The following is an 18,696-nucleotide window of genomic DNA, read 5'->3' on the forward strand; positions in this document are numbered from 1 at the left end:
TCCGCCTTTGCCCCGCCCCCGCCGCACTTTACGGCTGGGCACTCTGCTTTTGCTGCAGTTGCTCCAGCCGTCGCTGCCGCCGCCGCCGCTACCGTGCTTGTGCTGTTGTGGCTGCTGCCAGTGAAGTGAAGTGAGGTGAGATGTGGTGTTGGGCTGCTGCCGCCCCAGAACGGGGTGGAAAGCTGGGCTGTCACGGGCTGGCGAGGGTAGCGAGTCAGTCGCGGCGTTGTCTCCTTAGGTCCGGACCTGTCTGCGCTACTGTCTGCGCTACTGCAGGGAGGCCGCCCGGGCCCGGGGAGCCGAACCAATGCTGGATCTGGAGGTGGTGCCTGAACGCTCTCTGGGGAACGAGCAATGGGAATTCACGCTGGGTAAGTGTGGGACCTTCTGTCAGGACCCACTCTCTTTGGGCCCTTGAGCTTCTAGTCTCTGCCTCTGAGTCGGTGGCTGCTCGCCTTTTTGTCCCCTCTGTTCTTTGGGCTCCAGGCATTAGATTCCCACTCGGACCCGACAGATCAGTCTGTCAGTCACCTTACAGGGTAATGACGCCCTCTCCTTGGGCCTCAGCAGGATCCCTCCTGAGGCAGTGGGACTGTAGCTGTACTACTACTAATAATAACAACCAAGTCTGTGAATCGGTACTATTGTCATTTCCTTTCCTATTTTTACTCACTAAATAATAACTAAGAGGTGGCTGACACCCCTAATCACCACTATGATCTCTGTCTCCCTTTGCTTTGGGGGTTATGTGTTTCCTTTTTCAGAAGGGAAAATCTGAGCTCCGATGTTTGCATTCCTTCACCCTAGTGTGTTTACTTTGATGTCCCAGTACTATGAAAAGGGGGTGGTGGAAGTAGGTGTTGCTGCTGCTTGTTTGTGCAGGCCTGAACTTTTGTCACTCTAATGTGGGCTACTGAGGTGAGTCAGCTGCTCATTAGATTATGGCTTATCCTTGATACACAGCATATTGGAGAAACCAGTAGAATTTTGATATATCCCATTTGATGTTCAATTGCTCTATACCTCCTGTCAGTAGTAGGAGCCTGTGTTGTTGAAGGGTCCTAGCCAATATCTCTCTTAATTTAAACCACTCCTGCAGAGTTCCTCAAAATTTTGCCAGTATGAAATGCTGCCTTGAGAGGCTAGTGTTATCATGTAATTCTGTTTGACTTGTAGTTTATGTCTTTCCTCACCTTGACAGCTTCTACCCACACCAAGACCTTCAGGACTGGGTAAAGAACTACAACCATAGCTTCAAACTGACTAGTTTGTGAATCTCTTTGTGGTACAGCATTTAGAGTCCCTTGGTCAAATGTAGTGCAGGCTAGACTTGGTGGCGCATGCCTTTAATCCCAGCAACTCAGGAGACTAAGACAAGAATTGTAAGTTCCAGGCCAGCCTCCCAGCAACTTAGAGAGACCGTGTCTCAAAGAAAAAAGTTAAAAAGAGGTTAAGGGTGTAGCTTGGTGGTATAGTGCCCCTGTGATCAATCCCCAGTATGGCAAAAAAGAAAAGAAAAGATACTGACTTTGATATTGAAGTTTTTAGGAAACTGAGTGGGAGAGCAACACTTCCTCTGGCAACTGGTGTTTTGACTACTTAAGCCCAAGTCCTAATTGCCAGTTTCCAAGAATCAAGTGTTTGGATAGTTCTTTCAAACTCTCTTAAGCTATCAAAAATAGAAGAACATTTTCATACATTGGGTCCAGAATTGAACTTTGGAGGAAGCTCAGAAAGACCTAAGCCTTGATGATTCCTAAGCCTTGATGATTCTTAAAGTCTGCATTTTTAAATAGTTTAAGTTATTTTTACCTTCTCAATCTTCTCCCTCAACCCTAATACATCCAAGGTATGGTTAGGGCTGTTAAGTGATGATAGGTATGGGAAATGAATCTGTGCTCTAGAATTATATTCCTAGAATAGAGAACTAGGGCAGTGTTTACCTCATGACACCACAACACTAAGTTAGATATTGTTCTGTCCTTTTGCCAGGTAAGAAATAGGTCAAAGAAGTAGGTAGAAATGAGAAACAAGTAACTGAATAGGGATTTCCTGCTTCCTACTGCTTTGCTCTTTTGAAGATGGACTAGGCCTTGTCACCAAGTTTCCTAGTAGAATTTGTGCAAATGCAGATGTATCTGGTCCTGTCAGTCATCTGCCTGGCATCACAATGTGGAACTGCATCCAGCATCTTGGCAACCCTCTTAGCCTTTGTATAATTTTCAGAGATTAGAGAAATTTAACAGCAAGAGATAAGAAAACCTAAGCCAAGAGCAATCTAAATGCTATTGATGGTTTAACCATGGTGGAATAAAGGTAGTACAAATTTGAAATATTTTCAGTCACACTTGCAGAATGTATTGATTTGGAGGCATGTCTCTGAATTTGTTTTTGAAATTAGTCTTTAAAATGCCTAAGAAGCAGGGCATGATGGCACATGCTTGTAATCCCAGTGGCTCACCTGTAATCCCCAGCAGCTCTGGAGACTGAGGCAGGAAGATCACAAGTTCAAATCCAGCTTCAGCAACTTAGCAAGACTCTGTCTCAAAATAAAAAATAAAAAGAATTGGGAATGTGGCTTAGTGATTAAGAACTTCTGGGTTCAGTCTCTGATACCAGAATAAAATAAAATAAAATGCCCAAAGAAGACATTTGAAAGGTCACTGGATAAACTAGCATTCTGAGATGACCTTGTTACACAGAGATTGAGGACTTACTTTGTTGACAGTAGCATGTACCTCTGTGGGCTCTACTCAAACATTGGAAATTGAATAAGAAGAGAAATAATCTTATGCTAGGGGTAGGGAAGGATTATAGAAATAATTTGTTTTATTATAATGTGGTAGAAGATGTGTAATTTGCTGTGGAGAGGGAGAAGGGAATTGACCTGACCTGGGGATTCAGGAAAGGCTTCTTACTGGCCCACAGGAGTTGTAACCCTTTCAGTCAAGTTGGGAGAAAAAAAATAGATGGTGTGTGCAGGGAAATATATAAATAATTTGGCATTATAATTAGAGCATGATGAGTAGGTGAGGTGGCACATGCCCATAATCCCAGCTACTCAGGAGTCTGAGGCAGAAAGATCATAAGTTCAAGGCCAACCTGGGCAGCTTTATGAGACCCTGTCTCAAAAAAAAAAAAAAAAAAGGTCTATAGATGTGTGAGGTCTTGGATTCAATCTCCAGTACTACAGTAATAGCATGATATGCTGGTAAATGAAAAAATTTTCCCAAAGTCCTGGTTCTGTTGTGTTGTAGCTGCTCAGGATACTATGGAGGAGACTGTGGGTTTAGTAGAAAAAAAAAAAAAGACTCTGTTAATAAAGTCTGTAATAGGCCTTGGTTTAGAAAGAACATTTTGGAAACTGGATTCAGAAAGATAGGAAAGAAAGGAATTTAGAAGTTTCTGATGTGAGACACTGGGTAGATGTTGGAAAAATTAAGTGAGATATAGAATACAGAGATTTATTTTATTTTTTTAATGTGATGCTGAGGATCAAATCCAGTGCCTCATATATTCTAAGCAAGTGCTCTACCACTGATCTACAACTATAGCCCAAGATTTTTTTTTAATATTTTTTAAGTCATTGTTGGGCACAATACCTTTTATTTTATCTATTTGTTTTTATGTGGTGCTGAGGATTGAACCCAGTGCCTCACATGTGCTAGGCAAGCACTCTACCTCTGAGCTGCAACCCTAGCCCCCTAGCCCAAGATTTTTAAAAAGTCATTTTTATTCTGTTGACTTTTATTTGCTTTTAGTTGTATACAAAAAACAGTTTGAGATGTGGGTCAGAAACTGGGTGGTTGGTTAAATGAGAAAATGAGACATAGGCAGAAGAATTTATAACCTATCTATAGAGACCTGGAAAAGTTAGAGGAATATCAGGAAAAAATGGTATTGGTAGAGAGATAATGGAAATTTTCAAAGGGGAACAGTCATTACCAGAATCCATGGTTTAGGACCTGTGTGTTCTACCTCATTTGTTTTGTTCCACAGATGTGTATGACCACTTACAGTTATGCCAGTGATTGGGTGCCAGAGATATGGTGATAAACAAGACAAACAGGTACCTACCCTTTAGAAGGATATAGGGGAGAATAAAAGATAAAATAGTTGGGTGGAGATCTTGCCAAATAAGAGTTGTGGATTAAGGTGTGAGCCAAAACCTGAAATGTGAGAAAACAACTGTTGAAAGAACATTATAGCAGCATTAAGAGTCTAGTGCAAAGGCCTAAGGCAGAAAAGCTTAACATGTGTTAGTAACAAGGGGGAGTCATCGTGAACAACAGAAAGAAGGATGGAGATGGGCAATGTCCAGATATTCAAAGTCTTTAGGTGACAACATGAAAAGCAGTTTTCCCTGTAATGGGAAGCCATTAAAAAGTTATAAACAGGTAAGTGATGAGATCTACAGGATAGATTTATACAGTTTAGAAAGTTAACCATTTTGTTAGAGCTAAGATATGCCCCCCACCATTTCTTTGCCATTCATATAGTTAGTTCCCATTAAAAGTGTTTTGTAGCCCTTCTTACCAGTAGCTGTGTGATGACTGATCCTCATGGCTGCTGCATCTTCCTGATGGGTTTCTCTCTAAGTATTCAAGATCCTAAGATATTGAGACCAGGACTTTTAATAAAAGATAAAATAGTCCCTGAAGAAACTGGCATTTGTACATGAATTTGAGAAGACATGTGGCTTTCCCTTTTTTGGCAACTGAGCTTACCTGTCTCCTCATAGTTGTTTGTCCATTCTCTCTGGAAGTAGCATAGGTGCTCCTCCATTTGAGGAATGGTAAGGCCGAATGATGCATCCAGCCTGTTCATATTTATTAAATTTATATTGTGTGCCAGGCCCTATGCTATAGAAGGCTAAAAAAATACTTGACTTCAACTCAGCTTTCTAATTCCATTCAGCTTTCTTCAAACTGCATGCTCTCAAATAAGAATGTTTAAATACATATGGACTACAAGCTTTGACTTGTTTTAAATATTTTTTTTAGTTGTAAATGGACACAATACCTTTATTTATTTATTTATTTGTTTGTGTGTTTATTATGTGGTGCTGAGGATCAAAACCCAGGGCCTCATACAATGCCAGACCAGTGTGCTATCACTGAGCCACAACTCCAGCCCTAAGCTTTGACTTTTCAATTCTTCATTTGTATGCTCTTTTCTGCACATCACATCCTCTTGATCAGGAAGTCAACCCATCTTGAATGTGACCCCCCCATGCTGCCCTAGGATTATATGATGATTTCTGCCCTTTCTCTGTTATTCACTCTATAATCCTATTCCCACTGATAAATACTCTACAACCACTATGTAGGTGATCAGCTTTGAGCAAGGAGCTATCCTTGCACTATCCTTGCATTCATGAAATTATATATGTCTTTGTTTTTAGATTATTCCAGGCCTATTTCTTCTATTTCAGAGTCCTATAATGGGCTCTGAAAACAAATTTTAGTGATTTCTGTGAGTCCCTGGAATGTTTTGAGACATCATTGGGATTTGGATTACTTAAACTGGATGTATATGTAAATTTGCTTTTAATAAGCCATGAGGTTTTTGTTTTGTTTTGCTTTTTATGTGTTAAGAGATGTTTTTGAGGGCTGGGGGTTTAGCTCAGTGGTAGAGCACCCCCCTCTCACATGTGTGAGGCACTGGATTCGATCCTCAGCACCACATAAAAATAAATAAAGATATAGTATCGAACTACAACTAAAAGAAAAAAGTTTTTTTTTTTTTAAAGAGATGTTTGTGAGGTTTTTTTTTTTTTTTTTTTTTTTTTTTTTGGTTTTTTGTTTTGGCACTGGGCATTGAACTTAAGGGAGCTTTACCACTGAGCTACATCCCCAGCCCTTTTTATTTTTTATTTTGAGACAAGGTCTCGCTAAGTTGCTGAGGCTGGCCTTAAACTTGTGATCCTCTGCCTCAGCCTCCCAAGTTGCTTGGATTACAGGGTTTGTGGGGGTTTAAGGAAGAGTTCAGTGAAATGCTTGATAATTTGATTTTTTTTCTATAATATATTTTTTAGTCATTAATAGACCTTTATTTTATTTATTTACATGTAATGTTGAGAATCTAACACAGTGCCTCACTCGCGCCAGGCAAGTGTGCTACATACAGCTGAGCCACATACCCAATCCCGATAAGTTGATTCTGATACATGTATGATTTTAAAATTTTTTAAATGAGCCCTTATAAATTAATGTTTTTGTTTTTGTTTTGTGATGATGCTGGGTTTTTTTGTTTGTTTTGTTTTTTGCTACTAAAATTGAATCTCAGGGTACTTAAACACTGAGCCACATCCATAGCCCTTTTTATTTTTTATTTTGAGACAGAGTCTCGCTAAGTTGCTTAGGGCCTCACTAAGTTGCTAAGACTGGTTTTTGTTTTTAGTTTTGGTTTTTTCAAACTTGTTATTTGTGCATCTTTATTGTGTTTCATTTTAAATTTATTTTTTCTGAACACTTTTATTTGTTTTTTTTATTATAATGAAAGTAGAATGTATTTGACATCATACATACATGGAGTATAACTTCTTATTTTTGTGATTATACATGATGTGGAGTTGCACTGCAAAGTTATGTCTGATTCATTCTATTGTCTTTCCCATTCCCATCCCTTCTCCCTCCCCCCCAGATAGGATACCCTGTCCCATCTGGTGACCTCCCCCCCCACTACCCTTCTGCCTGTGGTGAGTCAGCATCTGCATATCAGAGATATCATTCTGCCTTTGGTTTTTTGGGATTGGCTTATTTTACTTAACCTGATAGCTGAGACTGGCTTTGAACTTGTCATTCTCCTGCGTCAACCTCCTGAGCTGCTGCGATTACAGGTGTGCACCACTGCACCTGACTACTAAACCAGTGTGTTTTAACAGACCTTCATTTGAAAGATTCTGAGACAGATGCTAAAGAGGAGAAGGGACCTGCCCTTGTCATAGGTGATAGTCCCCAGGAGTGAGGACTAGAATTTTAGTTTCCAGAGACATGAAATCAGTTCTTTTCTCACTATGGCCTTTTGTTCATGTTGACTTCTCTGAGCCCTTTGCCTGCTTCAGATCAGAGAGGAAGCCCCTATTACCAGGAAGGATTTTTTGTTTTGTTTTGGTGAGTCCAGGGTCTCTCAACCACTGAGCCACATCCCCAGCCCCACCCGCTTTGAGACAGGGTCTCACTAAGTTTCTTAGAGCTTCACAAAATTGCTGAGGCTGACTTTGAACTTGCAATCCTCCTGCCTCAGCCTCCCAAGTGACTGGGATTGCAGGTGTGCAGCACTACACCTGGCTCAGAAAGGTTTTTTTTATATTCTTGCCTCTCCTTGGATTATTTGAGTATTCCCTTAGTGCTTGCTGGTTATCTTTATTTTAGCTCTTACTGTTTAGTGAACTTTATTTGCTCTTATATCTGTAGACTTTAGTAGCCCCACTTGTCTGTAGGCTTCAGGGATCAGTGCCTAGCCCAAGTAATCACACAAGTGTCCTTGTTTTATTTCAGGAATGCCTCTATCTCAGGCAGTATCCATTCTTCAGAAGCACTGTCGCATCATCAAAAATGTCCAGGTTCTCTACAGTGAGCAGGTAAGTGGTGGCTTATTTGTTTATGAAGTAGCACTCCTATTCAGTGAGTCAGCTCCATAGGAGGTGCTCTAGAAGAAGCTGACTGGTAGAAATTGCTGTTTTCCAATGGGAGGATCTCTAGCACTAGTCAGTTATTAAGTATATTGGCTTGATTCTGAAATTTGGGATCTTTTTTTTTTAACATTATTTTATTATTTGTTTGTTTGTTTGTTTGTTTGTGGTGCTGAGGATCAAACCCAGTGGCTTGCACGTGCAGGGCAAGTGCTCTACCACTGAGCCATAACCCCAGCCCCTTGGGTCTTGATTATCTATGCTGCCAACTCTAGAACAACAATAAAAATTAAACCTGTTTTCTCTCTGTACTCAACTTACCTACTGAAGCACTCACCTAGCACATGTGGGACTCTGGGTTTGATCCTCAGCACCACATAAAAATTTTTTATTTTTATTTTTTTAAAGAGAGAGAGGGAGAGAGAGAGAATTTTAGTATTTATTTATTTATTTTTTAGTTTTCGGCAGACACAACATCTTTGTTTGTATGTGGTGCTGAGGATCGAACCAGGGCTGCACGCATGCCAGGCGAGTGCGCTACCGCTTGAGCCACATCTCCAGCCCACCACATAAAAATTAAATAGATAAATAAAATAAAAAGGTATTATGTCCAACTACAACTAAAAAAAAAAAAAACACAGAAGGCCTTCTACTTTAGGCTTTTTCTGGATTTCTGTCCACTTTTGTGTTTAAAATTATCTTTTCTGCTAGACATGGTAGCACATGCCTATAATCCCAACGGCTTGGAAGGCTGAGGAGGATCACAGATTCAAGGCTATCCTCAGCAATTTAGTGAGGTCATCAGCAACTTAGTGATACCCTATCTCAAAATGAAAAAGGGCTGGGGATGTTACTCAGTGGTAAAGCACCCCTAGTTCAATGCCCAGTATACCCAATAAATAAATAGTCTTTTCCGATTTATTGGTTGGCTTATATTCAGATGTTGCAGTGTAGATCTCTAACTAGCAGAGCATACCTTACTTGAAAGGAAGTAGATATAGCTTATACCTTCATCCTTGAAAGGACAGTCTCCTGTGCACTGAGCTCTGAAATCTGAAGTTTTTCTATGACACAGACCATGTGTTGCTGTGTGAAACAGTTTTTGTGTACAATGGTATATTATTAATAGAAAAATCTTGATGAGAATCAAAAAATGATGATCTTTCAACTCTGTTGTGATGCTTTTTAAACATGGATCTTATCCTTTCCTTGCTCTCTTCCCTTTCTTTTCCATGTCTCTTCTTCCCTTCAAGTGCAAAAAAAAAAAAAAAACATTTTTTCCCCTATTAAGTTTCAGAAATTCTTGTCTCTATGCAAATCATACCTTGGAAATTAGAAGTGCATAGTAAGTAGATTCCATCTTTCTTAAGGAGGAAAAGATATTAACAACTACTAGCAAATAGTTTTACTGACCTCTTTCTTATGTTGGACAGCTGGAATACTGTAAGGGCCTGCTTTAATACCACATATTTGTATTTTGTTCCCAGGGATATAAATATTAATAAAACATTGATTGTGGAAGTGATTTGCTGCTTTTGAAAATTGCTCAGTCTGAATTGTAACAATGCCAGGATAAGGCATAATCAGATCTTGAGAGTATTGGAAAATACAGATTCTCCCAGCATTCCTTCTCTAAGCAAGATTCCTGAAAGAACTAAAATGTTTCTTCATCCTGCTTATTTTCATGGAGTGGCCCTCTCCAAAATGGAACTTTGTGTTCTGGGTTATAGGTAACCCAAAGTCAGGGTTCACTGCTCCATTATCTTGCTTGATACCTAATAGTTTAGACATTCATCTAGATCTACTGGAAAATTATAATATTCTTCTAGTTTTTGCCAAGTATGATGGTGCCAGCTGGGTCTGCTACTTTAATGATCAAAGAGGTGGAGGGCAGCAGATAGTCTGAGAAAATCCAAGAAGACTTTTAAGACAAAATTTCCCCAATGAGGCTCATTAGCATCTAGCCAATGTTACTGTCTCTGACAGCCACACCTCTTTTGTTTCAAGAAGCTCTATAAAGCCAGGTGTGGTGGTGCATGCCTATAATCCCAGCTACTCTGGGAATCTAAGGCAGAAGAAATGCAAGTTCAAAGCCAGCCTCAACAACTTAGACCCTGTCTCAAAATAAAATATAAAAAGTGTGGGGATGTAGCTCAGTGATTAAGCACCCCTGGATTCAATCCCCAGTAAAAAAAAAAAAGCTCTCTAAAAACTTTTCTAAATTTTTTTGAGCAACTGTGTACTAGTTTCAAGTAGGGTAGGGTTTTGAATGGTGGTGTTTTCCCTTCTACTTCTGGGCAGCCTGAGTCTGGGCTATGAGAGGCTTCAGACATTGAGTCCTTCAATTGATTGTTTTGGACCAAAAGAAGGCAGATAGGGAGGTGGGGGTACAAGAGGGAAAGGTCTGTTGTCAGCCTTGTGCTTAGTGCTTTCTGACCTACTGTCTGTCCTCAGAACAACCCTGGAGGGAATGGATAAAGGTATTCCTTTGTAGAAATCAGAGCTTAGAAGAGGCAAATGTAGAAATGTGAGTCTTGATTTTAGAGTTGGGTTTTTCAAAAAGAAGCACATATAATCTGGAATACCCCTGCAATTCCAGTTACTCAAGAGGCTGAGACAAGAGGATCACAAATTCAAAGTCAGCTTTAGCAACTTAGTCAGATCCTGCTTCAAAATAAATATAAAAAAAGAACTGGGGATGCAGCTCAATAGTAGAGTGCCCCTGAGTTCAATCTCCAGTGCTACCAAAACAAACAGGAAGAAGCCCAGGTGATATGGAATGGGGAAGAGAAAAAAAAAGTAAGAATTCCATCTATGTGTATTCAGATCACAAGTTATTTTTTGCTCCTAGGATTTGGCTTAAGATATTCGAAGAATAAATGTGTCCCCTCAAGATGGTACAGAAAACCCAGATGTGGACTTAGGTTCAACTGATATGTATAAGCAATATCTAATGAATTTGGATACTGGGCCATTTTACATGTCTTTTATTCCTAACTTGACTGCTTTTTTGGTTTGATGGCATTAAACTGATATGACAAATGTAGATGCTGGAGCCTGAAAAGAAAAGGACCTATATGTTCACATGATTTTGTCCCTTTCTTCCAGGTATTTGTATCAAACCTGGAAGGGGGAGGCTATTTTCAGCCAATATTATGAATCAGGAGCTGCAGGATGGAAGTAGAAGACACAGTTTTTTTTTTTCTGGTTTCCAAACCTCATTAGTTGGGACTGCCTGCTCTTGGATATCCCCCTGTGCATTGCATTTATATCATAGGCTTTCATTAGGTGCTGGTGAATAAATAATTTGGTCAGAGTGTGCTATTTTTTTTGTTTTGTAGTGTCCTCTGAGCCATGACCTCATCCTTAACCTGACTCAGGACGGGATCAAACTACTGTTTGATGCTTTCAATCAGAGACTTAAGGTAAATATAAATGACAACTATAGTTTCATGTCCTGCTGAGCCAGTCTTTCCAGACTAAATTGTGTGTACTGTTGTGAGATTTTTAGAAACTCACAGGCGAAGGTGAACTTTTTTGATTAAGTGACCATCATCAAGTAGGGGTCTGTTCTCCTAAAAGGAAGGACATTGGGAGTGAGTTGGAATAAAGGTTAAAAAGAGGCTAGAAAGGGCTGCTTTCTCTGGCTTTAAAGGGGAATAGAATGTTTAATATTCGGGGAACATGCTGTGAGGGAAGGGAAAGAGATTTGAAAATTTGGGGAACTTGCTTTAGGGGAGAGGAGAATGTCAAAAACTTTAGAAACATGCTGTGGGGAATGGGCTTTCACATTGCTTAGGAAAACAAAAGAAAAGCTAAATAGCTAGGTGCAGTGGTACATACCTGTAATTCCAGCCACTTGTGAGGCTTAAACAGGAAGATCACAAGTTTGAGAATAGCCTTGGCAATGTAGAGAGACCCTATCTCATAATAAAAAAGGATTGGGGATATATAGCTCAATGGAGAGTCCCCCTGGTTTCAATTCCCAGTGCAGCCAAAAAAAAAAAAAAAAAAAAAGAAGAGCTAAATGTTTGGCATAGTTTGCTCTGAGTCAGTATTTTTATTTAAAGTTACCAAGAATGGGGCCAACTATAGAATAGGATCAAATGACTTTTGTCATATTTGTGTATTTTGTTTTGTTTTACTTCATTGTTGTATCAAACTGTGACTTAGAAGATGAAAATGGATACTGTTGTAATGTCTTGCTGGAGCTTGGGGATTAATCCCAAATGCAGTGGTTTGATTCTTAAACCCCATGGTAGAAATGTAAACAATTTGCTAGTATGTAGAGTGTCTTAATTGGCATTAGAGTACAATTTGCTAAGACCTGTTTTAGTCCAGGATGTTTTTAATATACTCTATTTTCAAATGCTAGGCCTCACAGGTTAGTCACATGACACCAGAGTCATGTCTCACAGTCATGAGATGGAATGTGAGTTCCAGGCAGTGTCATACCAGAGCCCTTTTCCTAGTAAGGTTATGGAGTCGCCTGTCTAAAAGACTTGAATACTTCTCAGTCCTCTTCATCACATCACAAATGAGCTACTGAGAAGAGAAAACAACTTGGAAAGGCTCCCATTGGAAGAAACCATCCTTTTGGGGGGTCACTAGCCAGTTGTAGGGGTACCCCTCAGAGAGATAGAGTACCTGTGCCTCCTACAAGCAGAGCTTCTGGCTGAAAGAGGAGGCTCTCATCTATTCCCCTTTTTCTATAGCTCCCCCAGCTCCACTTGTAATGCTCTCAAGCTTCATATTACCCTAACTAGCTTCATACTAGAAAGGCTTGCTTGACATGTATTAAGCCCCTTCCCTGTACAAACTAATGAGTCTGACTTCAAGGGGCTTAACTTTGGGATGAGTGAACGGCTTATACAAATATGAGAGTATGGAGGAAAGGGTTCATTCAAATGCTATGAGTGGTCCAGCAGTAGAAGCAATTCTTTGTAGTAGGTAAGATCAAAATAGATGCACATTAGTTGAGAGGTATTCAACTTGGTTCAGTGATAAGCTCTCTAAACAAAAATCAGGACAGAGTCTATAGCCAAAAGTGAACTACTTTTGAATGTGAATGTGTCAGTTTCTATGGCAGTGCCAGATGCTCCTACACAATACACTATAGCCTCTTGCACAGTTGGACCCAGATTGGTGGAATAGATAGACATTTAGCTAGCTTGCAATGGCCTCTTGGATAAAGGCCAGGCCTCCCAGTTGGAGGACAGTAGATGGTCCTTCAGGCACCAGTCAGCCATACTGCTGACAGCCAAGCCTTGACACCATAGCATGGAGGACTCTGTAGTACTTATTACTTGGCCACATTAATAACTGTGCTCAGTTTCTTTCCTTTGTCTCTGCTCTGAGTTCTTAGCATTTCATCTGAGGCTGAACAAAGAGCAAATTTGATAAGGATCCAGAGGTTCTTCAGGTTCAACCAGATTCTCTTTACTCTGACACTTGTCCTGACCTAATGTGTTGTAGTATGTTTTTTCGCAGGATAGACTTCCCCTTTTATCTTTTTGTTTTGTAAATAAAGTAAGTAATAAGTTGAGTTTTTTTTTTCTTTTTTGTGGTACTGGGGATTGAACTCAGGTATGCTCTATCACTGAGCTATATTACTTTTTTTTGAGTTTTTATAATTCATTAAAGTATGAAATGGAAGGAAGGGTGCTTAGTACCCAACACATAGCCATAACAAGGTACATGTATTATTATTTATTTTTAGGCAGGTCTTGCTGTGTTGCCCAGGCTGGTCAAATTCATGGGCTTTAAGTGATCCCCTGCCTTAGCCTCCCAAAGTATCTGGGACTACAGATGTACGCCATCATTCCTGGCTTTTTCTTCCTACCAATTTTAAAATGAAAACAAAAGATAATGTGCAGTACTTCAAGAAAAAAAAAATGTTGGTGCTGGGGACCAAATACATGCTAAGGACCTCAAGCATGCTAAGCATACACTTTACCAACAAGCTACATGCCCATCTCCTATCAATGTATTTTAAATCTTCTTCAATGTGTCATTGTATCAACTTGAGAGGATTAACTATTCCTAAACATTTGAATTTTTTTTTTATTTAGGTAATTGAAGTATATGACTTGACTAAAGTAAAGTTAAAATATTGGTAAGTTTTCTTCCCCACTGGTATGTGTCATACTTGATACAAACAGGCTTTATCTATTACCTTCATTAAATTAGTAAAGGATTCCATTGGCAGAAATTCAGGGATTACAGCCTGGTGCTATGATTTCTGAGGTAACAACCTTCTGGCCTACTCAGTTTCCTAGTGAAGTAAACCTCATTAAGAACATGCTGTATGTTAAATACTTCACATATGTGTTATCTAATTTAACACCCAGCAAAGTAGGAACTCAGCTTAGAGGTGATGTGACAGTCCACTGAGTCTTAAACTGTCCTCTCCAGCATAGCCTCTCTCTTCCCTTTTCAAAACAGAGGTAAAACCAACCAGATAATTCTGACTCCAAGGCCAGTCTTACAGAGACCACCATTTGAGAGCCTAATCTTTTTAGAATAAAAATAGGAATGACCTGAACCATCCATAGATCCTTGAGCCCCCAGTGTAGCAATGTGCTGTGCTTGCATATAGAATATTCCTTCCAATCAGCCTTCTCAACAGGCTTTCCTTTACAAGGGTATAACAAGGACCTGATTCCTAGGACAAGCTCAGGTACTTTTTGCTGATAGAGAAGTGGACAAGCAAATGTGTAATAATTCTGGCTCCTGCAGGTTGTAGTTATCATGAGTCTTCCTAGAACCTTTATATCTTAAGTTCTGGTTTCTTCTCTCTCTTCCTCTTCAGAGTCACTGATGTCTTAGGAAGGCCTGGAGAATCAACTCTGTATAACTACTTCTCAAGAACTGACTTCAAATGCTAGGGATGTAGTTTAGTAGTAGAGCCCCCCAGGGCTCAATCCCCAGTACCACAAAAATAATTAATTAATTTAATTAAAATGTTATTTTTATATAATTGTAGACTTATACATTTATATTTTAAGACTAACTCTTCCAGAGAAAAGAACTCAGTGGTAGAGTGCTTGCCTTCCAAGTACATGGCCCCTGTATTCGATCAATCCCCAATACCACATTTAAAAAACATAATTTTCAGCCACCATTTCTCATAGTCTGTGGACCCATCTTGGAAAGCTTAGTATTAAAAAAGAATTTTTGTTTTTCAGTGGAGTACATTTCAACTCTCAGGCCATAGCTCCTACCATTGAGCAGATTGACCAGTCTTTTGGCGCAACCCATCCGGGAGGTAAGCCAAGTCGTCTGATTCCTCTGGTCATTAATGGCAGCCCTTAGTGATAAGCCTGTCAGTGTCACTATCCTACCCAACTTCAGGATTTAAGGTTGGTACTTGGGTATGAAAGAAAACCCCTGCCTCTTGCTTTCAACCTAATAGATCAATTCAGAAACAAGACAAGGAAAATGTTGCCAGTCATTGCTCTTCCGGGCTGGTTTAAGTTAGTGACTTCAAATGCCACTCAACTGTATCATTTTCTTTTCCTCCCACCCTTACAGTGTACAACTCTGCTGAACAGCTCTTCCACCTCAACTTCAGAGGCCTGTCTTTCTCTTTTCAGTTAGATTCATGGACTGAGGCTCCCAAGTACGAGGTTAGCTCTTCCTGTCCCTTGGTATTTGTTGCTTGGTGCCTGTGTTATATGGGTCAGTAATCTGTCTGTCATGGTGAAGGGAGGATGGGATAGGCAGCTTTTCTTTGGTTTCCTTATTGAGCTTTTTAAGCGCCAAGGTGGGTAAAATGGATGGAATTCACAAGAAGCACAAGGCCCAGGTCAGCATTCCCAACCCTCTTCAGAGGGTGTTCAGACTCACTTTTCAGAGATGAATCCAGTCATGCCTTAACTTTTTCCTAATCACTGAAATTTTCTAAGTGACCAAGGGTTAGGAGATTTTATCCTCTGATTTTCAGTTACCTATTGCTTTAAAGATGAACTTGCATGGTTAGGGTGAGTTCATATTAACCCAGGGGCAGGTTTGACCATGTGCTTTGACATAACCAGTTCTTAAAGACTCTGAGAGCCAAGGAGGATCAGAATCTGAGTCACATGACCTATGGTGTACCTTTAGCAAAACTCGTATCCTATGTTTGTAGCCCAACTTTGCCCACGGTCTAGCTTCTCTCCAGATACCCCATGGAGCAACTGTAAAACGAATGTATATCTACAGTGGAAATAGCCTACAGGATACCAAGTAAGTGTGAGGAGCATAAATTTCATGCTAAAGCCATGGGCTCCTGGTGAGGGAAGACCAAGCTTCTACTCATTCTGTACCTACCCATAGGGCTCCTGTGATGCCCCTGAGCTGTTTCCTGGGCAACGTGTATGCTGAGAGTGTAGATGTTCTTCGAGATGGAACTGGACCCTCAGGTTTACGACTTCGCCTACTTGCTGCAGGTCAGTTTCTGGCTTTGAGGTGTCTAGATTCCTTATTATACCTATGTAGAGACAATCTAAAATCCCAGATTCTTAGAGATACATCTTATTCCTTTTGGGCTACAATAATAAAATACCATAAACTGGGTACCTTATAAATGACAGAAGTTATTTCTGACAGCTCTGAAAGTTGGGAACTCCAAGATCAAGGCATTGGCAGATTGGTATCTGGTGAGAGCCTACTTCTGGTTCGTAGATATTTCACTGTATTTTCATATATTGGAAGGGACTCATTAGCTCTCTGGGGCCTTTTTTTAAAAAATATTTATGTCTTAGTTTTAGGTGGACACAGTACTTTTATTTTACATTTATGTGGTGCTGAGGATTGAACTCAGTGCCTCATGCATGCTAGGCGAGCACTCTACCACTGAGCCACAATGCCAGCCCTCTGGGTCCTTTTTTGTAAGGACACTAATCCCTTAAGTTTGTCAAGAGACAAGACAGCAAATCTTGATAAATGACAATGATGATGCTTCTCCCAGAATGTACATAATCCTGCTATGTGCTTGTGTATCTTTGCAGGTATTTCCAGATTATTCTTAGAGATAGAGCCTATGGGCTACAATGTTGTCTGCTTTCCCCTTTACTACCTTTAATGGCAAATTTTTTATGTAGACAGGCAGGATGGACTTGGTGAATTGTGGTTCTGCTGATTATGAACAACAACAACCAGAAAAAAAAGGCAGGGGGGAACTTCTACCTTCAGTAATTCAGTATTTAGTCTTTCCAGGTTCCAGTTTTATCTCTTACTCATACCTGACCAATGTCAGCTGCTTTGGGCCTTACATCATGCTTAATAGGACTGGGATCTCCCTTGTAGAGTTTATCCCCATAAAGACAGCCTAAGATGATCCAAGGGAGGGGCTGTGTCTTCATAGAGCATTTGTTCATATATCAGAGTCTTGCATCAATCCCTGGGGCATTGGTTCTTAACTGTTAAAAATCTGGTATATATGGGCTGGAGCTATATAGCTGAGTGGCAACACTTGCCTAGCATGTGTGAGGCACTGGGCTCAATCCTTAGCACCGCATAAAAAACTAAAGGCATGCTGTCCATCTACAACTATAAAATTTTTTTTTTAAATCTGGTATATAAACTGTGAGCTCACACCTCTGAGCAATCAGTCTACAACCTCCAGGTTGAGTTGTTTGTTATTTTGGAGAAAATTAATAAGTGATAGCAAGATCAGATGATTTCATATCTATCTTCTCAGGAGGATTGTTGCCTGTAACAGCAAGATAGTTAAGGATCTAGAACATTTTGTCATCGGTGACAGTAGGAGGAGCCTGTTGAGTGTGGAAAGTCTCAGCCATCTTTTAAGTGAGACATTTTATGAGAAATCTAACCTAGGTTTTCAAAAAAGTTTTTGACTCATTGTTTACATCTTGGCTCTCTATATATTAGTATAAAGATTCATATAAAAGTCACAAAATGTTAGTATTAGTATTAACAATTAATTGAGTAAAATTTGAGATTTAGTTCCCGTTTTTGTTCTTAAGTATATTCCAAAACGTGAAGGTTTAAAGTTATCTGAAGGGAGTATGACTTTGATGATGGTTTTTTTGTTTGTCTTTGCTTTTTGTACCAGGAATTGAACCCCCAAGGGCACTTTACTACTGATCTACATTGCCAGCCCTTTTTTTATTCTGAGACAGGGTCTTGCTAAGTTACTTAGGGCCTTGCCAAGTTGCTGAGACTGCACTTGAACTTGGAGTCCTCCTCCCTTAGCCTCTCAAATTACCAGGATTTCCAGCGTGAGCTACCATGCCCAGCTTCAGTGATGTTTTTGTTTTGTTTTGTTTTGGGTACCAAGGATTGAACCCAGGTATGCTTAACCACTGAGCTACATCCCCAGTCCTTTTTTATGTTTTATTTAGAGACAGGGCCTCCCCGAGTTACTTAGGGCCTTGATAAGTTGCTGAGGCTGGCCTTGAACTCACTATTCTCCTGCCTCAGCCTCCCGAGCTGCTGGGATTATAGGTGTGTGCTACCATGTCTGGTGTTTCGATGATGTTGTAACATAGAAAGTCAGGACAGCTATAATGTTTTGAAAGACATACTCCAAGGAATCAAGAACTTAAGTAGTTTCCTAAAAGTGAGGGTATTCTTATCTGGTTAGGCTTCATGCAGAGTGAGACAACTGAGAAAACTCAGCTGTGAAGGGCCCCTTCTCTGCAAACTCATACAGACATTCACAAGTAACTGGTAGATGGAGGAATATATTAGACCACCAGAGACCTTTGGGCCCACATTGACAGGATTTTTTTTGCACAGTGTTGGGGATTGAACCCCAGTGACACTCTGCCCCTGAGCTATGTCCCCAATCCTTTTTTATTTTTTGTTTTGAGACAGGGTCTCAGTAAATTGCCTAAACTTGGCAATCCACCTGCCTGAGCCTCCCAAGTAGCTGGAATTATGGGTGTATGCCTTGCTTTGACAGTACTTTTAGTATGTTCTATAGGTCACCCAGGCTTGTTAAGTTTACAGGATTTATGGCAAAGGTTAAAAAGGATCCTGCTTTTCCCAAGATCTAGTTAATTTTAACACTACTTTTATATGCCACTTGGTATGCATGTGCTGAGAATAGACTT

At 40.1% G+C, this 18,696-nt stretch overlaps 1 protein-coding gene across 4 annotated transcripts in view; it reads left to right on the forward strand.

The window, feature by feature from the left end:
• Positions 1–18,696, forward strand: part of Phaf1 (phagophore assembly factor 1) — a 27,346-nt gene continuing 8,650 nt past the window's right edge. For 2 of the 4 annotated variants that reach the window (XM_005318294.4, XM_040278962.2), the window contains exons 1-9: positions 1–135; positions 239–371; positions 7,503–7,585; positions 10,978–11,061; positions 13,708–13,751; positions 14,824–14,903; positions 15,170–15,264; positions 15,765–15,862; positions 15,953–16,065. In XM_005318294.4, the coding sequence (XP_005318351.1) occupies positions 308–371; positions 7,503–7,585; positions 10,978–11,061; positions 13,708–13,751; positions 14,824–14,903; positions 15,170–15,264; positions 15,765–15,862; positions 15,953–16,065 (661 nt within the window). In that variant the 5' untranslated portion in view covers positions 1–135; positions 239–307. Of the gene's footprint in view, positions 136–236; positions 372–3,999; positions 4,070–7,502; positions 7,586–10,977; positions 11,062–13,707; positions 13,752–14,823; positions 14,904–15,169; positions 15,265–15,764; positions 15,863–15,952; positions 16,066–18,696 lie in introns of those variants that run through there. The other 2 variants (XM_013366288.4, XM_013366292.4) reach the window with 2 other exon arrangements.

The sequence above is a fragment of the Ictidomys tridecemlineatus genome, chromosome 15, assembly GCF_052094955.1.
Source record: "Ictidomys tridecemlineatus isolate mIctTri1 chromosome 15, mIctTri1.hap1, whole genome shotgun sequence".
Lineage (NCBI taxonomy): Eukaryota > Metazoa > Chordata > Mammalia > Rodentia > Sciuridae > Ictidomys > Ictidomys tridecemlineatus.